We start from the raw sequence: 21,794 nt of genomic DNA, 5'->3' as shown, positions 1-21,794 counted from the left end.
GATGATAATTATCGCGGTAAGCTGCCCAATGTATTAAATTGAATAATTAACTTTTTGTTGACTCCAGAATGTGGGTATGTTTGTACTGAAATGTTAAAGGCAGTCGTGTTTCTACAGTACCAGTTGAAGAACCCTTCTAGCGTGTCTGTGCTCCGAGATATGGGACTCAAAATTTTTATTGTATTTCGCGTGATTACGCATGCGAGAGAGTGAAGCCCGGCGCAAAGCTCCCCCCTGATGTGACGCGGCTGTTGCGTGCGGCGTTTAGTCTGACAACGAGGCGGAGGCATTGGCGAAGACGATGACTGTCTACCCTCCCCTCTCGGCTGGCGAAATAAAAAAATCGAGAAACCCGGTACCACTGTCGTAACACGCGACCGCGCAGCCTGTAACGATGGTGGCAGCTGCCATGCCGAGACAATGGCGCGAGCGGAGAAGCCGGAGGGCAGTGCGCGTGCGCAATGGTCACTAGGCGAGCGGGCATGGTCCTTACCTGGGCTACACAAATGAAGTGACGGCTGATTTCCAAGTATTTTAAGTTTTATTGAAATCAAGAGCAACAACTGCATGGCACACCGTTCTTTCATATCTTGATTTCCCCAGCCGAGAGGGGAATGGCAATCCCTGGTGTGACGCAGCATGCAACAGCCGCGTCACACCAGGGAGGAGCTTTGCGCCGATGCTCACTCTCTTGCATGCGTAATCATGTAAACGACAATTAGAATGTGGAGTCGGATATCTCGCAGCACAGACACGCTAAAGGAATTCTTCCATCTGATATTGTGTAGAAAAACGACTGCCTCTAACTTTTCAATGCAAACATACCCACTTACAGCAGTCAGCAAAAAGTTATTCAATTATCGGTAATTCTGCTGATGACCGCGATAATTCTGCTCTTACTATGTGTCCCCCTAGCCACATAACTTATTCGCACAAGTAGTCTTCGCATGCCTCCCATTGCCTAATTTTAAGAAAACAAGAAAGCTTAATTTTGAGTACCCGGTATAGAATACGATATTTGGACACAATTTTAAAGCTAATAGCAAGGTGCCCGTCATGACTTGGGAGTGCGTTTTTATCTCTTGCCTGGCTATTAAACTTACTTTCTTGCATATTAATTTTCACACCTACTGGGATACTTCGCCGGTTAAGATCTTCAATTGTTTGTTCTCAAAGCTATCTTCAGCGTCGCTGAACAGGGCAGTGCGTTCTGTCAACCACTGCTTGCTACAATTTTTTCCGGTGATTCTCAAACCCATTTCTTTGCTATAAAACAGATTGAATACTTGTAAGCACGCGCTTAAGATAATTTGAGAGATAGCGTCTCTATTTCAGACGCCTTTCTTAACAGGTATTCTTGACTTTGTGAAGAATTCAGGCATCAGTGGAATCTGCATAGGCTTTTTCTAAGATATTCAGGTACGATTCTCCCGCTCGTTGACTACGCAGTGCCTCATAGACAGCCAGCACGTCTACCGAATCGAAAGTCTTCTCGCAGCTTGTGAAGGGCATGCAGGGAGGTCGGTTGTAATCCGCAGACTTCTCGATAGCCCGATCGATGACACGGATGTGACGCATTGTTGAATATCCTTTTCTCAAAGGCTGATATTATATCTTTCTAAGGTTGACTGAAGTGGTGCATTGATTATGTTCGACGTAGAACGCGTATGCACACGAAAAGCGCATTGCCTGACAGTTGACAGTTCCTGATGCAGGCATCAGGACCGTTTTATAGAAGTAATTTTATGCCGCGTGCGCATCGGACACACACCCCTAACACATATCTTTCTACTGACACAAGAAGACAAACCCTTATGTGAGGAATGTGGAGATGAACTCACTGTAAATCACATTTTATTCTCGTGCACACAGCTCGAACGGCTAAGGAAAAAATATTTTACTGTATTTTACAATTACCGCATTCCTTTCCATCCCAGTCTACTTTTAGGAGATAACCCATTTATAGGAGCTTCATCTGCATTTAGTTTTTTGAAAGACGCAGCGATCCTAAACGAAATATAATATATTACAGAACTACTAATTCTAAAAATTCTTACCCAGTTTTTTCACGCATCTTATAATGCACCTCACCCATTTTATCAGTCCTGAGAAGAAGGCTGAGGCCTCCATTTGATTTGTTGGGCTCCTCAGAGTCCTTGCCCGGACAATGACTTTCGCTGAGGATACCCAATTTTAGAAATAAATTATACCGTGTGTTTGGCGCATGATAGCCTGAGTTGCTTATGCGCCATAAAACCCAATACAATACAATATGACAGTTATCGCTCTCGGCATGCGCGCTTCTGACACATTCTTCCGCCAACCAAGGGATTACATCAACCGCACTCTGTACTGAATATGTCTAATCAGTCAGGTGAGAGAGTCCATTGTTGCTGCAGCGCCTTGCGCGCCAGATAAGACAGCAGGCCTGCACAGATTACAAAGAAACATGGGCGTGCCACCGCTTGACATATCATCACCGCACGGCGTCCGAAATTATCAAAGATTCTATAGCATCATGAAGCATCCAACAGCAGACTAGTGAGGGAGAGAGGATATGCCTCTTCGAGGTCGTTGCTTTTCCACGCAGCTAAAGAGGCCATGACATGAAATTTCCCAGCTCTAGGTAAAATTGTGCATTGAAAACTGAACAATGCACATCCCGTGCCAAGCTGGCAAAATATGAGCGCTTTAGGTGCGGTAGAAAATTTCTACTCGAATTGTTTATGTCGCAGATTGCTTTACATGTGCTCTTGCAACTTGCTAAAGTTAGAGCTTTAGTTGCTGTTGCTTCTTTGCTGTTTTACATGACACGCATTTTTTAATACGTTCTATCGTAATTTACCGTTTTACTTATGTACCTGCTTCGTGTGGTCGTTTGTGATATCCTGATATTTTTTTCTTGAGGCTTTCCCGATTGCTTCACGTGCCTTGTTGTCAATTCACCAGAGTGTCAGAGCGTTCATTGTTATTGTGTATTTGCTCTCTTCTATTGTACGTTTTTGTTAACAGGTTCTGTTTTGAATTACCCTTTTATTTAAATACCTGCTTTGCGTGCTCATCATAGTAGTATCGTAATATTTTTTTCTGCTTAATCTACGGACACCTCACACAACTACAAGTGGAGTTCTGGGGTTCGGTCTGCACATACTTAATTTGTAATAATTACGCTTCATAAATATTTCTTTCTTTGTTTGTTTGTTTGATTGAGTGATTGATTGATTCATTCATTCATTACCCTATTTGACCGCGAACAGCGAGAGCCGAGTGCTGCTGGGTGACGCGTCGAGGATGAGCAGGACGGCGTCCAGCGTGGACGACTCGTTCATGCGCGAGCTGAAGGACCGGCTGCGCCTGAAGGCCATGCTCCGGCTGCGACAGATGCGCCGCCAACGGGCCGAGGTGAGAGAGAGAGAGAGAGAGAGAGAGAGAGAGAGAGAGAGAGAGAGAGGCGTCCGCATATTCACCCCTGTAGATTACGGCAGGCCAGCGCCAAGCGAAGGAAGCAAAACGACAGCACACTGCCAATGTAAATTGTATTCACTCCCTCATGCCACAAGTTTCGGTAAAGGTGAACACAAACACTGTTACGAGAACACTTTCTAAGTACACTAGTGCGTAAGAGAAATTCCTACGAAGCGTTATTCGCTATCGCAGCAATCAGTAATTGAGCGCTGTCCGCTGTCCCGTCGCTTAATAGCCGCGCACTAGATATTTAGCAATGTGAGGTACGACAGCTGCTGGTACTTAGGGATACATCCTGCCCTTAAGGTCAGCCGTAATGAGGAAAAGCGCACACAAGAAATGACCGATCGAAAGTCATTTTGAAGGAGGTCACTGTACTATCAGTGTTCCGTCCTTTCCTTTATCGCGTAAAATACCCCGGTACATTGCAGACGCACGCAAAAAAAAGGGGGGGGGGGCGGTAGCTGCCGAATCGCACAAAACCACAATTGCCTGTTGTGGCTGCTCGAAAACGTTATTTTTAAAATTTTCTTGGTATATATTCTGTTGGTATTTTAATAAATGTTAGTTGAAGGTACCGCCGAGCTTGTTGTACTTGTTGCTTTGCTTGCGCCCTATCCCTAGCGCGCTTTTGCACGTTTAACTTGAAGAGAGCGCCTGTATTCGTTTTTTTTCGCTGTGTCCACGTCCATTCTTGTAGTGTTCATTTGTCAGTATTGGGAATCTTGGGAATCTTGGTATCAGTACTTGGGAATCTAAACTGTAGGCAGCGCTAAAATCATCTTTATTTGACAAAACAGGCATACAGAGAGCCATAGTTTCGATATACACAACCAATCTCAGACGACTGCGGCAAAACGCACGCGCATAACTCTTCTTAAGCTGTTCGCTAAAAATGTTTTTTTTGCACGATGTGTTTGGTGCAGGTTAAGGCCAGCACTTCTGCGACAGATGGCGCCACCAGCAGCGTGCCGCCGTCGTACCCGACGCCGGTCACGCAGACCCCCCACTCTGTCGCGTCGTCGGCAGCTCGAACGCCTGGAGCAGACCTGCGTGGTGCGTTTGCCATTCTCAGCGTCTTCTGCCCGCTCGGTCAAGATGACCACGTATGGAGACGATACTAAGCCCCATATTCTAGAAACTTTCGTCCACTAAACACTCCACGTCGACTGCAAAGTAAAGGCACCTAAAACGTAAAGGCAGGGCATGTAATGAGCAGGGAAGATAACCGATGGTCAGTAAGGGTTACGGACTGGATTCCAAGAGAAGGGAAGTGTAGCATGGGGTGGTAAAAAAATTAGGTGGGCGGATGAGATTTAGAAGTTTGCAGGGACAACATAGCCACAATTAGTACATGACCGGGGTAGTTGAAGAAGTATGGGAGAGGCCCTTGCCCTGCAGTGGGCGTAGCCAGGCTGATGATGATGATGATCCCTTCATCGAGCCGCCGTCCTTTTCATACTCTCGTGCTTCCTCCACTGCCTGTGCGTGATTTACTTAGCGGGGTCACGTGGCGTTTCCACGCTGAAAGAATGAAGTAGCGAAAAGGCTGCCCAAAAAGGATAGGTTAAAAGGCATCTAAGACGTTTCGGCTTCCGTATGGAAGCCTCGTTCGGAGAAAACACATGCCCGCGCTTATCTCCAGCGCCCCCAAAATGTTGTCAAGTTTCTTCTTTAGCATGCTTTACGCCAATACCATCATTATTATCGTCAGCACCCTCTTAATTATAATCAACATCGTCATCGTCATTAGTCTATTTTTAGTCCAGTGCAGGACGAAGGTCTATTCTCAACGATCTCCAATTACCCAATTCTCGCGGTAGCTGATTCCAACTTGCACCTGCAAATTTTCCAATATCATCACCCCACCTAGTTTTCTGCCGTCTTCGACTGTGCTTCCCTTCTCTTGGCACCCATTCTGTAACTTTAATGGTTCACGGGCTATTCATCCTACGCAATACGTGGCCTGCCCAGCTACATTTTTTTTTCTCCTAAGGCCAACTAGAATATCGGCTATCTCCGTTTGCTCTCTGATCCACACTCTCTTCCAGTCTGTTAACGCTACGCCTAACATTTTTCATTTTATCGCTCTTTGTTAACCACCAATTTACCCCAAAATGTTAGCAACCTTTGGGGTTGCTAGCGGCGCTCCATGTAGGAGGAGGGTTAGCGGAGGAGGGGAGTGGGAAAGGGAGATTGGGGCTACCTTGAAGCCGATGATGGTAGCGTCACAGCCGCTGTGTGTGTCAAATGTGCCTTTCTGTTGTCCTTGTTCAGCTTGCGCTACAACAAAATAAGAGCTACCTGAAACTTATGCGGGGGCCTTGCCCGAAAGTGAGTGGCAGCGCCGCCCCGTGAGAAAAGCGCATACTGCGCCCGGAATACACTGCACATCAGTTATTGGGTAGCGTAGCGTGTTTCTAACTCGAGGGGCAGCGCTGTGATGAACTCGGTGGAAAGGCGGAAGAGCTTCAAGTAGGGGATCGTTGGAGAAGACGGGAGTAACTCTTGCTTGTCTTCAGTAGTGACGGCAAGAAACAGTGCTATGATAGGTTTGAATATTAGCGTCACGGAAGCGGTGCAAATATGTACCAGCACTGACCAATGGCCTAATAAACAAAGTCGAAAAGAGACGTGAAAAGACAAGGAGACGGCATTGTGCATTGAGAAGCGAATACAGATAGGTGATATTGCAGTAGAGATTAGGAGGAAGCGATGGAGTTTGAGAGGCCGTGAAATAGAGAGCCAGATAAGTTGTGACCCGTTAGAATAACACGATGGCTGCCGTGAGAAGCAACTTACCGTCTAAGGTGGCAGAGAAAGGATAAATCTTTTTATAAAATATTACGTGTAAAAAGACACAGACGAAAGAGGCTATTTACAGGCTGTTTACACTGGACTGGAGCCAGAGCACCAGGGCACTAGGCCGACATTCACTCGCGCCAAGGGCACAGCCCACTTCGTCGTCGTTCTCGCGGCGGCTCGTCTCTCGGGTATCTACCGATAATATCGTAATAATATTTAAACATATTGCCAGTACCACGCACGATTCATTTTGAGGAGGGGCGCAAAAGTTTTGCCCCTCATATGCGCAACATAATAAATAGAGCCGTACCGTATATAATCATACATTCATACAGTGTTACACGTTTAGTATACAGCCGAGCATACGTTTTCCAGGTTAAGAAAGTCTTGATAGCAGGGCAATACATGTTACAAGGCTATGGCTTGGTGTTGGCCGCGAGATCGAGCGGAGTAGCCCCCCGGCGGATGCTGGTTGAACCACGATAGTGTGGATCGACAGTGTGTGGAGATAGGCGGCTACTTGTCCGCATGCGCGCGCTCGCGGCGTGCATATCCTTTAGAGTCTGTTTGTTCCGTCGTTGCAGCGCACTGGCAAATTCTAGTATATATACATTTTCTGACGCTGTAGAGACTGATATAGTATTGCGTCCTTGTATTCGCAGTGGAATAACATCGCTGTCCGCACGAATGGAGCGCACGATGTCTAATCGTCACGCCCTCCTTTCATCAAATGCATTGAAACTTTATTGCCCCCTTGTGATTCAAACTCTAAAAAAGAAAAAAAAGAAACGCGTTTGGCGTTGATTCACGCAAATCGCTGTGACATATGAATGCAGCGCTTTAGCGATTCGTTGTAGCGATGTGTTTGTTGATCGTTCCGCAGTATTTGTAGTACCATCAAACATGAACGCGAGGTGGCATGAGATCACTCAGCAGTAGAAAAAGAAAAACCCATCTTATGTTATGTCACAGGGTGCAATCAATCTTTAGCGTATGGTATAGCATGCATGACTGTCGCTTAGTGGTTACGTGACCATCCTTAGCGGTTCCTGAGACGCCCTTCAATTATGTGGACATACCAATAAGCAGAGATATTTAGTAAATTTTCAGCTTCGGGTCTTTCCTTATCTGCTACAACAGGGAAACTGAAATACACGGTTAGAAGAGGGTCGTCTGACATTGCAGTCGCTGGACACAGGATGCCGCAAAACAGAGTTGCTGGCGGCCAGTATAATGCACTATTTATCGTGGTGTTGGTATGTCGATGGAAGGCAGAGGCCATTATTCTCACAACTAAGGAAAACAAGAAAATAAGGTTGCCTTTTAATATAATTGAAAATTATCGCATCATTCTCTTGCAGGTAATCATGCTAAAATGATATGTTTTTACTGCTATCGTGAAAAAGAAATAGAAAAAAAAGACGTGCAGGAAGTCACAAGGCGTATCTTGTTTAACTAAACACATATGAACTACCTTGTATTTGACAGAGAATTGAAAAAGAAGTAAAATGTAGTTTTGTACGCGTGCAAGTGGTGGTGGGGGCGGAGTAGAGTGACAGTAACTCTCTACGTTAAGTTCAATGTACGGCAATGCAGGCATTTTTGTAACCAATGCTAGAATAGGAGCAAGTTGTGTTGCCTAACAGCAACGCGAACAGAATACGCAGAACGCAAGCAGAACGTGAACAAGCGGCAGCATGGATGTACTGGAACATAAAAAGCGCTTCGCGCTCCTTTCACGTATGGTAGGAACGTTAGTGCATGTCGGGCAGAAATGTGACATTAGAGGGCAATATGTTATCGCTTCACTGCAGTCAACACGTTCTATTACCAAACAATATACGGCCTGAATAGCTCGCAACGAAGCGCCGATGTGTAGATCTCAATGCGCGCCGCCGATCGCCCGTTCACACTAATGCGACGACGGTGCTATTACCCATAAGCTCGATCTCACGGCCAAATAGCCAGCTTACTAACACCTAGTTCGGCGCCTCATCGCTCCAGGATGGCCCTGGCGAAGGAATGCCACGCTTTCCTGGAAAATCAGGGGGTGGGGGGGCGGGCTGAGCAGATAGTGAGACAGTTCCATAGAAAAATGGTACGAACGGGGCGAGGTATTCTGGACGGGGAAGTTTCAAGGCACGTATGTGAATGGGGGGCAAGACCACCAGATATGGACGTTAGCGGTGTAACGGTGGCGTTGTTTAGACTATGCATGCGCCATGCGATGAAGGTAATGGATGAAACGAGAGTATGTAGGTGGCAATTTGTGTTTCAATTTTCTTTTTTTTCTTCACCTTTCCAATTTTCGACAATTGATGTGAAAAGCGTGAGCCTCTAAAAACCGCAACTCTGCTTGCCACAGTCAGTAGAATTTAGCTTTCTGTCAGAAGCACAGAAAAAAAAAGCTTTATTCAGATTGGTTAGGCAGTTTGCAAGGAGAGGTTTTCTGTGTTTCAGGCGTATTTGCGATGGATGATTCGAGATGGCCTTCTGCAGGCCTCCCCGTTTCTCTATTATTTTCGGTGTCCTCCCTCGATGTAACTGCACACGAAATTTTGAGTGAAAAAAAAAAAATATCTGTCTGCTGATGCAGTGCTTCTCTGCAATGTCTTTTTATAAGTTTAAGTAATCCCCGCGCTGAACTTCTCGATCGCGCTGTTTCAGAAGTGAGCGAGCCGGCTAGAGCGGTGCTGCGGCATCGCAAGGACGTGACCCCACGGTCGTCAGAGCGTGCACGCCAGCTGTCGATGCTGTCGCAGACATCGCGTCGTGAAGCCCCGCTCGAACCGGTGGCCGAGGAGGGGTCGTCGGTGCACGAAGACGGTGACGCCGTATCTGCAAGTGCAGGTGTGCGCTCTTACGATTCAGTATCTATAATAACGCGAGAAAAAGCACGTACCTCGAAACCAGAGAGAAAGATACACAGGAGCCATGACTCGCCTTTATCTCGATGACTTTGATGCGTCCGTCAAAATGATGTCTTCGAAATAAACACGCCGCTCTCTCTTGTTCGCGCCTTTGCAACGTTCTCTATCTTTCCTTTCTCTGAGCCATCGGGTAGCTTTTTTAACTTATAGCCATTCTGTTGTGTATATGCAAATATTCTGTTCTCTTCTCCACTATATCCTCTTTCCTTTTCCGATTTACTCTGCCTTGAAGATCCCGCACTCAGCTCGTCGTGACACGATAGATTGCCGCAGCAGCATCTGCGCGCGCCTAGTTGGTGTTTTGTCGCTAAACTGGGAATTTTCTATTAAAAAAAGTGTCTCTCTAAGCTTCAGCGTAGCTTGTGCCTTGCTGTACACAACTATAATCGGCGGGCTATATGTTGAAGCGTCATGTCAGTCGAGTCATCGACCAACATGCACGTCTTCCGCGGTCAAAACGACAAGACTAAACGTGATGGGTGACCCCGAGTTCACTTTGAGTGAATAGTTCATGTTTTTAGCACTGTACTTAAGGCGTGTGTTGCTGTGTAAAAGAAGCTGACGAGTGGTTTCATGTATACCAGTGTGACAAGCGCTGTCTCTGTAAAACATTAGTGTATTGAGCCGAGGCATATTGAATTTCTTCTTGCATTGAACTCGCAAAATATTTTCTAAGAGTTTGGCGTCATAGTTCTGCGGAAATCCGCAAGGTGGACAGAAGTAATTATTAAAGAAAAGATGTTAATTACTTCTCTCCACCTTGTCGGTTTTCCGCAGAACTAGTACGCCAAATTCTTGCCTTTGCTTCGAGTTGTTGATGAGTTCGACTTCGCCCTGCCATCTGCTAGCCACATGATTAGCTCAGATGGCAGAGCGGCTGCCCCGGAAGGCCGATGGTCCTGGGTTTGAGTCCCGGACCAGGACGAATTTTTTTCTACTGCGAGGCTTTTCTTTCGAGGAACCCGTATGGGTGTCCTTTGTAGCAATTTCTACCATCAGGTGGATGTCTCATTTCCCCTTTATTAGTTTCCCAAAATCTGTCACAAATTAGCAAATGAAATACGTAGCTGCAGGGCGCAGAAAGGCCAGGCACTCGCACTCCTTCGTTAAGCAGTACTGCCTAACTACTACATATTTTGTCATATACAGAAATTATGGTTAAAGCATCCGGCTGCCATAGAGAACCCGGGGTCGGAATACATAATAGGACGTGCACTTTTTATTGAAGAGACCTAAAGCGCCCCAAAAGAGGAACCTATCTAGCCACCGATCTAAGTCTGGTGCGCCACCGTCCCTTTGAAACGGTACGGTGGGCTCCAGAGCTAAGCTCTTTTTCTTATTTTTACCTGAGGTTCTACCTATCGAATATCGTATTTTTTTGAAGGACAAAAAAGTTTCCCGCATCAATCTTTTTGAACGATTACTGGGAACTTTCTTTTGTGTACGCCTCCGTTGTTATGGTCTCCATACTTTTCTGTCACCAAACCTACAATCGCTCTTTACTAATCTCTGCGGCGGGCATGCTTACTTTCCCCGTCTTATCCCTAAACCAAAGGGCTTCAAGGCCAGCGGAGCCTAAAGCGACAGCTGTATAGACATCCTCACATTGTAATAAAACACTTTCCATCATTTTCATAGCTTTACCACAGCAAGCACATGCTTCTTCTTCCTTGGTGTACCTTTTTTAATGTAACTGCACATACTTCGGTATCCTGATCTCGCTATGAAAGGTGCTTTGATTTGGGTTATCATAAATAGTGTCTTTCCTGATATCATTTTAACACTCTTAGGTGGTTACTCATAGCCAGTTTCTTTTCCATTACCGCCATGCAGGAGATTATCTCCTGGTGCTATTCCTCCAGTGTGAGTCAATATTTTTCAAGTACAAACAGTCGGACACTCTCATTGCCGATTCAGTTTCTTTCATATTCATCAGTCTTTATTCGAAATCAATTTTACTCTGGCCATTTATTCTGAATGTTACTCAAAGCATGCTTCACACTACATAATGCAACCTGGCTTATAACGTGCAACGCTGAATTAAACGCGCCCTTTAGGGTATAACCGAGGATATAGCGTATGACATCGGTAGGAACTAGCTGCTCACAACACAACCGCATGCGGCGCGTAGGCTACACCGACGACCGACCACGCGAAAAACACTAGGAGGTGGCCAACGAATGTTTCGCATTAAAAGACAATCGTCGGTATTCAGAAGTATAGGCGTAGTAGTGCAAGGCTTACCTCTGTCATATCACCGTAAAAGTGGACATCGCATTTCTCATATGATTCTGTATTCTGATCACCTTTCGCGTTCACGGCAAGCCATTGGCTCGAATGTATTGGTGTCAGTGGCGAGCAACGTGCTACCTCTTGGGTTTTCTTCGGTTATTCGGAGATCGGAGAGCCGTTGCTGACTTCCGGTGACTGTACGATGCCACTATTTTGTATTATGAAACGTGATGCTTTCCTCTTGGTCGAATCGCTCGTGCAGACAGGCGCACATTGCTGGCCCCTGCAGCGTCGAGCAGTACAAGCCCGCTGTGCGGCCCGGAGGGCTACGAGGAGTCGGTCCGTCACACCGTGGCGCTGGGCTGGGACATGCCGGCCACGGTCGTGGTGGCCGCCACGCCGACCGAATCGGTGTGCTCGGACACGCATTTGGTGAGGGCGCTGTGCCGTCCCTGGGGGATCGAATATGGAATAAACCTTTATTCGACATCAACCACCATTGCTGCCTAGGGTTACCGGTTAGGAGGAAGCTTCAGCTCGGGCTCAACTGCAACGTTGCCCATTCAAAAACGTGTAAAAATGCGGAAATGCTCTTCTGAGATAACCTCTGGGCCGAGTTTAATGAAATTTGTTGCATGTTAGCGAAAAAGGTAAATTGGTCTGTCTGTTCAAACGAAATTTTTATTGAGGGCTGAATGCTCTAACAAGAATTTTTTAAAAGTTGTAAGGTAAAAAAAAAGCAAGCCCGTAGTTCACAAATTTGTCCCTCTGGATCGTCGCTCTGTTACGCGCTCTGTTGATATTCGGTACAGCATCGAAAGCGGACAAATTCGTTGTATAAATTTACAGCTTACGTGAATTTGTTACTGTTTACAAGGACATTACAAAAGCCATCCTCGAGGAAGAACAGTATATTACGGAGCGATACACCGTTAATATATATTCGTTAATTTTGTGCTCTTGAGGTATACTATAATGTGCAGTTTTCAAAATCGTGATATCGTTTTTTATTGCTGAGTCGCAGAGTTGTAAACTTGATAGTTTCTTCTGAGAATTAGCGATTTTTGACAATTAAAAGAAAAAAGTGTCGACGGCCTAAGTCTAAAATGCGCCTCAACAGTCACTAGATTTTGACTTTTTGTTTTCAAACAACAAACTTCACCTCTTTTGATGCTGTGGTTGCTGAGAAAAACGATTTCTCATTTCACATGCATTCAGAAAGCAGCGCCGAGCTAAAGCTTCCTCTTAAAAGACCGAGATTCGGCTTGAGGTAGCCTGTACCCCGTGAGGTACAAATGCGAGCCAAACACGTTTGCTAGTAGGCAGAATACGCAAATCAATTAAATGAAAGTAGAAACGTGCACATATCGAAATACAGGCAATTCAAGACGAAATACAAGCTGCACAGAACGTATCTGCAATTAGGAATAATTGGTTGAATAAAATTACGCGGCAAAAGGAACACTCTAGCATCGCCATTAACAAACAAGTTTGATTCTAGATAAACGGTGCGTGTAGCAGGTAGAAAGAAAGACGGAAAAATGAAACAAGACGCTAAGGCGTACAAATATGCTTTAAAAGGAGAAGCGTGTTGAAGAGATGGACATGAAAATAAGAAGGTTTCAAGCTTTTGCATTTTTTCGGGCTCTCACAGGCAGTGTAACGCTTATTTATTGAGTGACATTTAATATTTTGTGTCGTTTGGGCTCCACATTTGATGCCTGTAATTAGTACATGCACGATGTAACGACACAATAAAATGATCTTCCTTGTCGCTCTTGTTCAATGGCCCGAGCAACGCGTCGCGTTCGTTATCATCACAATCAATGAAATATTATTCCTGGGAACTAATATTAGAGTGCGCGTAAGGTATTGGCTTTCGTTAGCTATTTTCCTCATTCGCGTTTAACAGGTGTTTTCTTTGTATGCTACTGTCCATACTTCGTGCATGTTTTTTTCTTCACTTTCTAGTGGAGGGAACCTGCTGTGGGTTGTGAATATAACGTTCGCGCTAATTTTCCTTTATTGAGGTTGAGGTTTATTGTCCCTGTGTTGTGAGAGTAAATTAGGCAAAATTAAATATAGGAAGATATCCCCACGTGAAGCCACTGTAGTGGGACTTCGCATACTACGCGTTTTAAGGAATTCAAGTGGGAGCAGACAGATACTAAACAAAAATAAGCGAGGAGTACTAAAACTGCAAACAAGTTCACACACGAAATATACAATAGAAGGGAATGTAGTAGTGCATGAAACAACATTGTATAATGTTTAGATAAAGAAATATGAGGATAAATATTAAATACGTCAATTGTTCACGCAGTTTAGTAATTCGGCATTCGGGTCACTCGAGAAGTTTTAGTAAAACGTTGAACATTGTCAACCAGAACAGGAACTGTCAATAATTATTTGTTCAACGTTGAAGAAGTCACACATGAAAAGCTTCGTCTGAATGGTGATAAACAGAACACTTTTAAATCGCAGGATATTGAAATCCACAGTTTGATGCGTAATAAAGGACCAGAATGGGTGCCATAATTTATTCGTACTTTTGGCAAAAGAAAGGTTTGTGTGGAAGCAAATATTGTCGCGCAAATATTTAGTAACTATTCTCTGCGAATAAACTGAAATATGTTATGACCTGTAATGATTCGATACATTAGATTAAATTTATTATTGTTTATTAGACTCTCTAAAGATATATTCAGCTGCTGATACCATAGTGTGATTTCGCAGTCGCGTGGACTACGAGTGATGATGCGGATAGCTTGGTTATGTATCAGTAGTGAAGGTGCAAGATGACAGCGATTGGTTAATCGCCAAGAAGTTATACAGTAGCTGAGATGACCTTGAATGAAAGCGTAATATCTTGCGATTAATGTGTGCAATACAAAAGTTTTCCTACTCTCAGTGAAATTCTAATAGTATGTGATAATATTTTCCCTATTAGTCAGTAATAAACTTTCATGGAACTGTCAACTTCAACTTCCAGCAATGCATAGATGCGACAATTCTGATACCATATGATTATATTTGCCGCAATAGTAAGACATGTAAATTAAATTTCATGAAACTGTCGAGTACAACTTCCTCGGTTAAAATTGATAAAAATGGTGGTGAATATTGAGAGGATTTGTACGTTTTGATGTAGAGCCAAAGACCACGACTTTACTTTTTGAGGCATTGATGAGAAATCCATTGCTCCTACATGAGAATTATAAAGCTATGAGATCCCGATTTAGATTAAAAGTAAATTGTGTAATGATGGTTTAGTAGTAAGAACCGTTGTATCGTCGACGTATAGCAACTAATCTGTGGAAGAAGCGAGGCAGTTAGGAAGATAGTTAATATAAATTAAAAATAAAATTGGACCAATAACAGAGCTTTTAGGTACACCTATGTTAGTGACTTTTTGTGTTACATAAGACTCATGGTGAGCTGACAGTTTGTTTACTATTGTGGAGGTGTCCTTAAAATAGTTCATCATCTCTTCATCCCATCATCTCTTAAAGCTCTATTTCTGAAAAAAAAAGAATAATATGGTTAATGTTGTCATATGGTTTGGTGAAATAATCAAAGCTAGAGCCAACGTAATTACCGTGATCGATTTCTAGTTAGCATTTTTTAAGTAAAAGTTATGACTGCCAAATGAGTAGCGCATTCTGGCCGAAAGCCAAACTATTTTGGCTGTAGCACTTTAAATTTATGTAGAGAGCTAGACAGCCTCATTTAAATTAGCCTTTCAAGTACTTTACTGAATAAGTCAAGAATAAAATGAGACTATAATTACCGATTTTATATTGACGCCTTTTTTTAAACATTGGGGCTATCTTACTGTGGTTTAGCTCGACGGGGAATGTACCTTTTTAAAAATCTAGATTGGCAATGTGTAATAATAAAGCGCCGCTGTAAGACCGGCCTTAAAGTTAAAACTCACCAGATCTTTTTTTCATGCATTCTAGCGTTGTCTGTATATAGAAAAAATATATTACTAGGCTTGCTAACGTCTAAAACTTCATATTCCCACAGATTCGAATAAATTACTCTAACCGAACGGTATGTTCTCATTGGTTATCTAGTTTTTGAATACCATAAGATTCTTTATAAGATCTTCTGTCACTGCACAGCCTTTAAAAAAGAACTTGAAAAGTTTCTTGTAACTAGCTATACTCCTCCTTAACATTTGGCAGTGTATGTGTGTTTCTTAGTTTGGTTTAATGCTTTCTTGTCTCGCTAGTTATATTTCGCGTTTGATATACAGCCTGTGCATGCCTGTTTAATATTGAACTTACTGTATAAGCATTCTTAAGATGTGCTTCATTGATTTTCGCTTCTGTTACTTATCCATTCCTGTCAGTAGTAACCATTTTTATCCTGTCTTAGTGGCAGTTTCATTGCTTCGACAATATTCGAGTCCGTTCTTTATGAGGGTTGAAGTTCAGGTTCTTTTTCATTTTTATATTGTGTATATGTATCGGTAAGGAGGGCCCATTAAGGTCGCCGACTACCTGATGCCCTCCTATATTTTATATTCTGCAACGCTATGAGTATGAAAGAATAATGAAAAATTATTCATGTTTGTCCCTACGACAATATGTAACTTTGACATCGTTCCCAAGCATAATCCCTGGTCAAGTATTCAAAAGCAGTTTTGCGCACAATTGTATGCACTGCTCTCGCGAAAAATTCCAAATTAATATAACGCGCCACGGCGGCTCAGTACGTTATATAGCGTTCGGCTGCTGAGGACAAGGGATTGTCACAAGCACGGTCAATCTACCATCACCGATGCTCGTAGCTCGAGTTACCTGACTCCGTCCTAAATCTGTCTCCTCACACCTACTTGATTGGCGTTAACCTTCACAAGGCACGCATTTTTTTTCCGAACAACAAACAAAAAGTCGACCCTGTGATGAATGACGGAAGAAAGAAGTGCACCACGCGAGCGCCGACTCTCAACTGAAATTTTATTCGAATCTACCCACACTGTATACGTGTGCAGAAACAAAAACAACAACAACAAAATTAACAGCGTGCATGATATGAAACATACCAACGTTTTTAAGTAGCTATAGCCAGAGTGTGTCGCTTGACAACGTGCCGCTTCTGATATTTTACTTGCGTTTTCATGGCGTTGTTGGTACACGTCATCTTTTTGCTTATGCACGGGTACACTCTGGGTAGACTGTGTATGCACGTGTATGTGCGGCACGTTCTGCACGCGCAAATATTCTGGGGAAGTTGTGAGACAGCGTTCGTGTCGTGGACTCCCACCTCTTTCCTTTCGTCCCAGCGCCGAGCTGTGTTTGTTGCCCTGAGTGCAATCTACCGAGCCCGATTCGCAGTGTCTGCTCATTCTGCTATTATTTTAATGCAGCGCCGGCTATATATGAGCTGCCAAACTGAACTTCGCTATCACTGATTCGCGCGTTCGGTTTTTAAAACGTCATCGATCGGTGCCAAGACACTCGCTTGACAGACGTGCGCGCTTTCTGCAGAGCTTGCACATTCCGGCTTCGAGCGACGATTCGCCTGAGGTCCGCAGCCCACCGGATGCGCCGCCCACATTCCTGGCTGTCGGCGGCAACTCAAGGGCTCGCGAGGTGCGGGCACCTTCTGCTTTTCGCCCCAAACACTCCCCGAACACTCGCCGCAGGGTCGCTGTGAAAAGCCTGTTGAAATCACATGAAACTAAGTTCCTTGGTCTACAGACTTAATTGGCTGGCCAGCCTAGACGTGCACGTAGTGCTAGGACCCCTTTGCCAAGCATATAGCATAAGGGTGCAATGTGTAGAAAAATGTTCAATGGACTGAAAAATAATGGAACTATTTTATCTTTTTTGGTTAGGAATGATTGGAATTATACTAAGTTTTACCCGTTCCACTGTAAGTATCTATATCAGAGAATTTTTGTACTCTATACAGTAAGATATGATCACACTGTCAATATATTTTATTCACTTGGTTACAAATACAAAGTTACGCTTATCTGCCGCATTCAACGTGATAGCAAAACAAATTTTCTACAAGCACAGTGTGAATGTTTGAAAAACACGCAGTCGTAAAACTAGAAGCCGGGCGCCTGCCTATTCTGTGACGATATAACTGTTGTACCTTTGTAATTCTTGGGTACTTCTGGTTTCATTTCTGCCCCTCCCCCCGCAAGAAAGTTAGGTTGGTGTTTCTGTGGGCCGGCTGTTCTGGCCAATATTTTAGGTGCTCGATACTAAAACAGACGAACAAATGCTTTTCTCGCGCAATATTTACCTGTTGCTTTTTTCAGTGCTATATAGTGCAATAATATATCATGGCGTGTTATAAACGTTCTGATACCGTCGCTTATTCTCATTATTTTATTGCGATAGCCGATATACGGACATTACAGACGCGTTTCTATCGGTAGAAGAACTCCCGATTCAGCTTTATGTTGCTCAATACGTGCTGCATAAAAGTGTTCTTCCGAGCGTAGAAACCTGCGAATACACGCAAAGCGCCGCGAGCGGCCAGTCGTGCTGCAATTTTGCATGTATCCTTGAAATCCGTTCATGCTTGGAAAAACACTTTTATGTGGCACGTATTAAGCAACCGGTTTTCGCGGTGTTCTACAATTTTCTTATTCACACTTTTCGTATAATTATAATATTTCAGAACGTCATTAATTATTTAAGAGTAATTTTGTTTCAGGCGCAATATTCCGAGTATGTAATCTGAGTATCTCCAAGCGACGACAAACAACATTAGCTTGGTTAAATTAGGGGTTTTTACGTGCCAACACCACTTTCTGATTATGAGGCACGCCGTAGTGGAGGAGTCTGGAAATTTCGACCACCTGGGGTTCTTTAACGCGCACCTAAATCTAAGTACACGGGTGTTTTCGCATTTCGCCCCCATCGAAATGTGGCCGCCATGGCTGGGATTCGATCCCGCGACCTCGTGCCCAGCAGCCTAATACCATAGCCACTGAGCAGAGAATGAAGAATGCTAGCGCATTAAACGATCAAGGAGATGCATAGGGAAAATGCTCGACTGGAAAGCATGTGTAGCATACCTGATTAGCTCAAGCAGTCTAGGTGAGCATTTGTCACCGCCACGTTTTGAGGGGCATGGCAATAAATCATTAATCATCGTCTGCAAGGTGCGTCGATTCGTACGCGCGCCGGTGCACACGACGCGACTGCGCGCGCGCGCGCATCAACGCACCCTAGACGTGTGGACGGAGGAGAGCCGAGTCGGATAAGCGCTTTTGCATACCGTCAGGGTGTCTAACAACCGGGAAAACCGGGAAAACCGGGAATTATCAGGGATTCTCGATATGTCTGGAAAACTCAGGGAATTGTCAGGGAAATTATAAAAAACGTGGTCAAATCAGGGAATGTGGCCGGTGAGATCGACAAAGCGATGAATACGATCTACGGCTCAATCTCGGAGGCCGCGTGCAGAAGCGCCGTTGCTGCACACAGCGTCCCAAACCGGCAGGAATACCGCGCAGATCTCTGAGGCGGTGTGCAACAACGGTGCTTTTACACACGGCCTCCGAGATTGAGCCGTAGATCCCCGACTCCATGCATCGTAGCTCTCCGCAGTTTAATTGCCACTAAGTGGCGCTAGTAACCAATCAGCAGAAAGCGATCTAAGAGGCAACTGTCATCATCATTATCGGATGAGTATCGCCATCTCTCTATTTTGTGGTAATATGTGACGTGCTCGTGGGTGCACTTGTGTATGTTGTGCTTTGGTCATGGCGGCGGCATTCTGATAGTTTTGTTTTGCGGTGAGGCTACTTTTGAAGACACTCGAAATCGGCGATGTCACAGTCGACGAAGTGCTCGTTCAATGCTGACTGGACCAACGCCAACGTATCCGACTTCGCGAGCTATATGCTATGCTATCCGACTTCGCGAGCTATGTATATAGCGCACAATGCGCAGTGTGCTGCAAGACGTTTCGCTTGAGCAACATGGGAAAAACCGCGGTGTCTAGCCACGCTGCAAGTCTAAAGCATAAGAACGCCATGTAGGCGCTGGAAAGTGGCTCCCAGACACGTGTATTCTCGTTCTTCAAGCCAAGCAGTGCAGCCCTGTCAACCGCGATGACCGTCGACGAGCGGGCGAAGAGTGCAGACCCCTCATCGATGCCTCCTGCTACATCAGCGCCTGCACAGATCACGGTACGTGGTTTTCTGTTGAAGAAAGACGTTGCGAAAGCTGAGATCGTATGGTGCATGAATGCTGTAATGACTCATGCATCCCTCCGTTCCGTGGCATCATCGGCGGCGCTCTTCCCGTTGATGTTCCAGTCTTGTGAAATTGCCAAGAAAATGCAATTAGGAAAAGACAAAGTCGGATATACTATCTGTAATGGCATCGCGCCATTCTTCCGGAAAAAGCTGCTATCAGCTCTTGCTGAAGTACCGTACATAGCTGTAGCATTCGATGAATCACTAAACAAAGTAGCGCAGAAAGAACAAATGGATGTGCTGGTCAGATAGTGCGATTCGGCTGACGCTACTGTAAAAACTCGATACCTGACTTCATGTTTTCTCGGCCACACCTGTTCTGAAGACCTGACACTTGCTTTCAAGAAAGCCACAGAGGACATAAAGCACAAGATATTGCAAGTGTCAATGGATGGTCCCAATGTAAACTTAAAGTTTCTTAGATCCCTTAAGGAAGAACTCACTTGTCACGACAGTCGACAAATCCTGGAAATTGGAAGCTGTGGCCTACATGTGGTTCATGGTGCCTTCAAAACAGGCCATGCAGCAACTGGCTGGAACTTGGTAGTATTTCTGCGGAGTATTTATAACCGTTTCAAGTGTGTTCCAGCGTGCCGCGCTGATTACATTCGCATCACAGCAAGCACATCGTTTCCGCTCAAATTCTGTGCGGTTAGATGGCTTGAAAACAGTATGGTGATTTCAAGAGCTCTTCAAGTACTGCCACACTTAATAAAATACGTGGAGTGTTCAGATAAAGACAAGAGCAAGCCGAAGTGCACCAGCTACACCACAGTTGAGACGCTAGTAGCTGACACGATGCCGCCGGCAAAACTGGCTTTCATGCTATCAGTTGCTGAGGAATTGAAGCCATTCCTGACCGAATTTCAAACGGACGAACCAATGGTCCCCTTCCTTGCCGCAGCATTGGAGGCTGTGCTACGATCACTGTTGGGAAGGATCATTAAGCAAGAAATTTTGCGCGCCGCTGACACGCCGTTCAAGTTACTTAAGATAGACTTGGAGAAGCCCGAGAACATCGTTTTTGTCAACTGTTTTGATGTTGGTTTTGCTGCCAATAGCGAACTTCGAAAAGCTGCAAAACCATCTCAACTTGCACTGCTTACATTCAAGAAGGAATGCATTTCTTTTTTGAAGGTGTGCTCGCAGAAGATTATGGAGAGATCGCCTCTAAAATACAGGCTAACAACAGGAGTGAGTTGCCTGGATCAAGTCTGCGCCTTGTCAGTGGAGGTTGGCAAAAAACGACTAGCGATTGCGCTGGAAATACTCACAGAGCACCGGTGGCTGACCGGCTTAGAAGCAGAACGGGCGCACCGATCCTATGTGCAAGTCTGTTCGCTGAGCTCTGCACAGCTGCTTCTGAAGAACTTTGATAGGACGGCACAGAGGCTGGACACCTTGTGGCTTGAGCTGTGCTCACGGAACCATAAGGAGTTGCTTATCTTTGTCAAGATCATCCTCACCATGTCCCATGGCAATGCTGCTGTCGAAAGAGGTTTTTCTGTAAATAAAGAATGCCTCATAGAGAACCTGCACGAAGAATCTCTCATTGCGCAGAGAATAGTGTATGATGGAGTTTCAGCAGCAGGGGGTGTAGCCAATGTTGACATTACAGACAGTATGGTGGAAATGGTGCGTGGCGCAAGTATTCGGTGGAAGGAGGAGCTCAAGAAAAAGAAGCAAGACAGGCTGGATACATCTGAGGCTGAACAAAACAGGAAAAGGGCGGCCAACCGCATCAAGGAACTCCAACAAAAGAAGCAAAGGCTCATCACTGAAGCACAGAATGAGGCGTCTCTTCTCCAGGAAGAAATTGACGCTTTAAAGTGAATAAATGCGCTCATAATCTCGCTTTGGCGCTGCAATAAAGTGTTTTGTGAGAGGAATTGTCTATGTGAATTGTGCCTCTGTTCGACTCTCAAACCTTCTTCTTTAAAATTCAGGGAATTTTTATTGGAATTATCAGGGAAAACCTGGAAAATTCAGGGAATATCTATTAAGTAATTTAGTAGACACCATGCATACGCCTTGTCTTAGGGCCTGTTCACGCTCGAGCCGCCCATCGCCGCAAGCCGCACCGCACGCTTGCGGTTGCGCGAAAAATTGCACGTATCCAGCACTTG

General features: G+C 44.7%; 1 protein-coding gene across 2 annotated transcripts in view; it reads left to right on the top strand.

The window, feature by feature from the left end:
• LOC135899710 (streptococcal hemagglutinin-like) overlaps positions 1 to 21,794 on the top strand; it is a 93,771-nt gene that overhangs the window by 55,755 nt on the left and 16,222 nt on the right. The window contains exons 10-14 of one of the 2 annotated variants that reach the window (XM_065429033.1): positions 3,258 to 3,402; positions 4,392 to 4,521; positions 8,941 to 9,120; positions 11,695 to 11,864; positions 16,931 to 17,035. In XM_065429033.1, coding sequence (XP_065285105.1) covers positions 3,258 to 3,402; positions 4,392 to 4,521; positions 8,941 to 9,120; positions 11,695 to 11,864; positions 16,931 to 17,035 — 730 coding nt within the window. Of the gene's footprint in view, positions 1 to 3,257; positions 3,403 to 4,391; positions 4,522 to 8,937; positions 9,121 to 11,694; positions 11,865 to 16,930; positions 17,036 to 21,794 lie in introns of both variants that reach the window. The other variant, XM_065429032.1, reaches the window with a different exon arrangement.

Source organism: Dermacentor albipictus, chromosome 7 (assembly GCF_038994185.2).
Source record: "Dermacentor albipictus isolate Rhodes 1998 colony chromosome 7, USDA_Dalb.pri_finalv2, whole genome shotgun sequence".
Classification (NCBI taxonomy): domain Eukaryota; kingdom Metazoa; phylum Arthropoda; class Arachnida; order Ixodida; family Ixodidae; genus Dermacentor; species Dermacentor albipictus.
The sequence above is the reverse complement of the archived record's forward strand: the minus strand, read 5'-3'. Positions and strand labels throughout refer to the sequence as shown.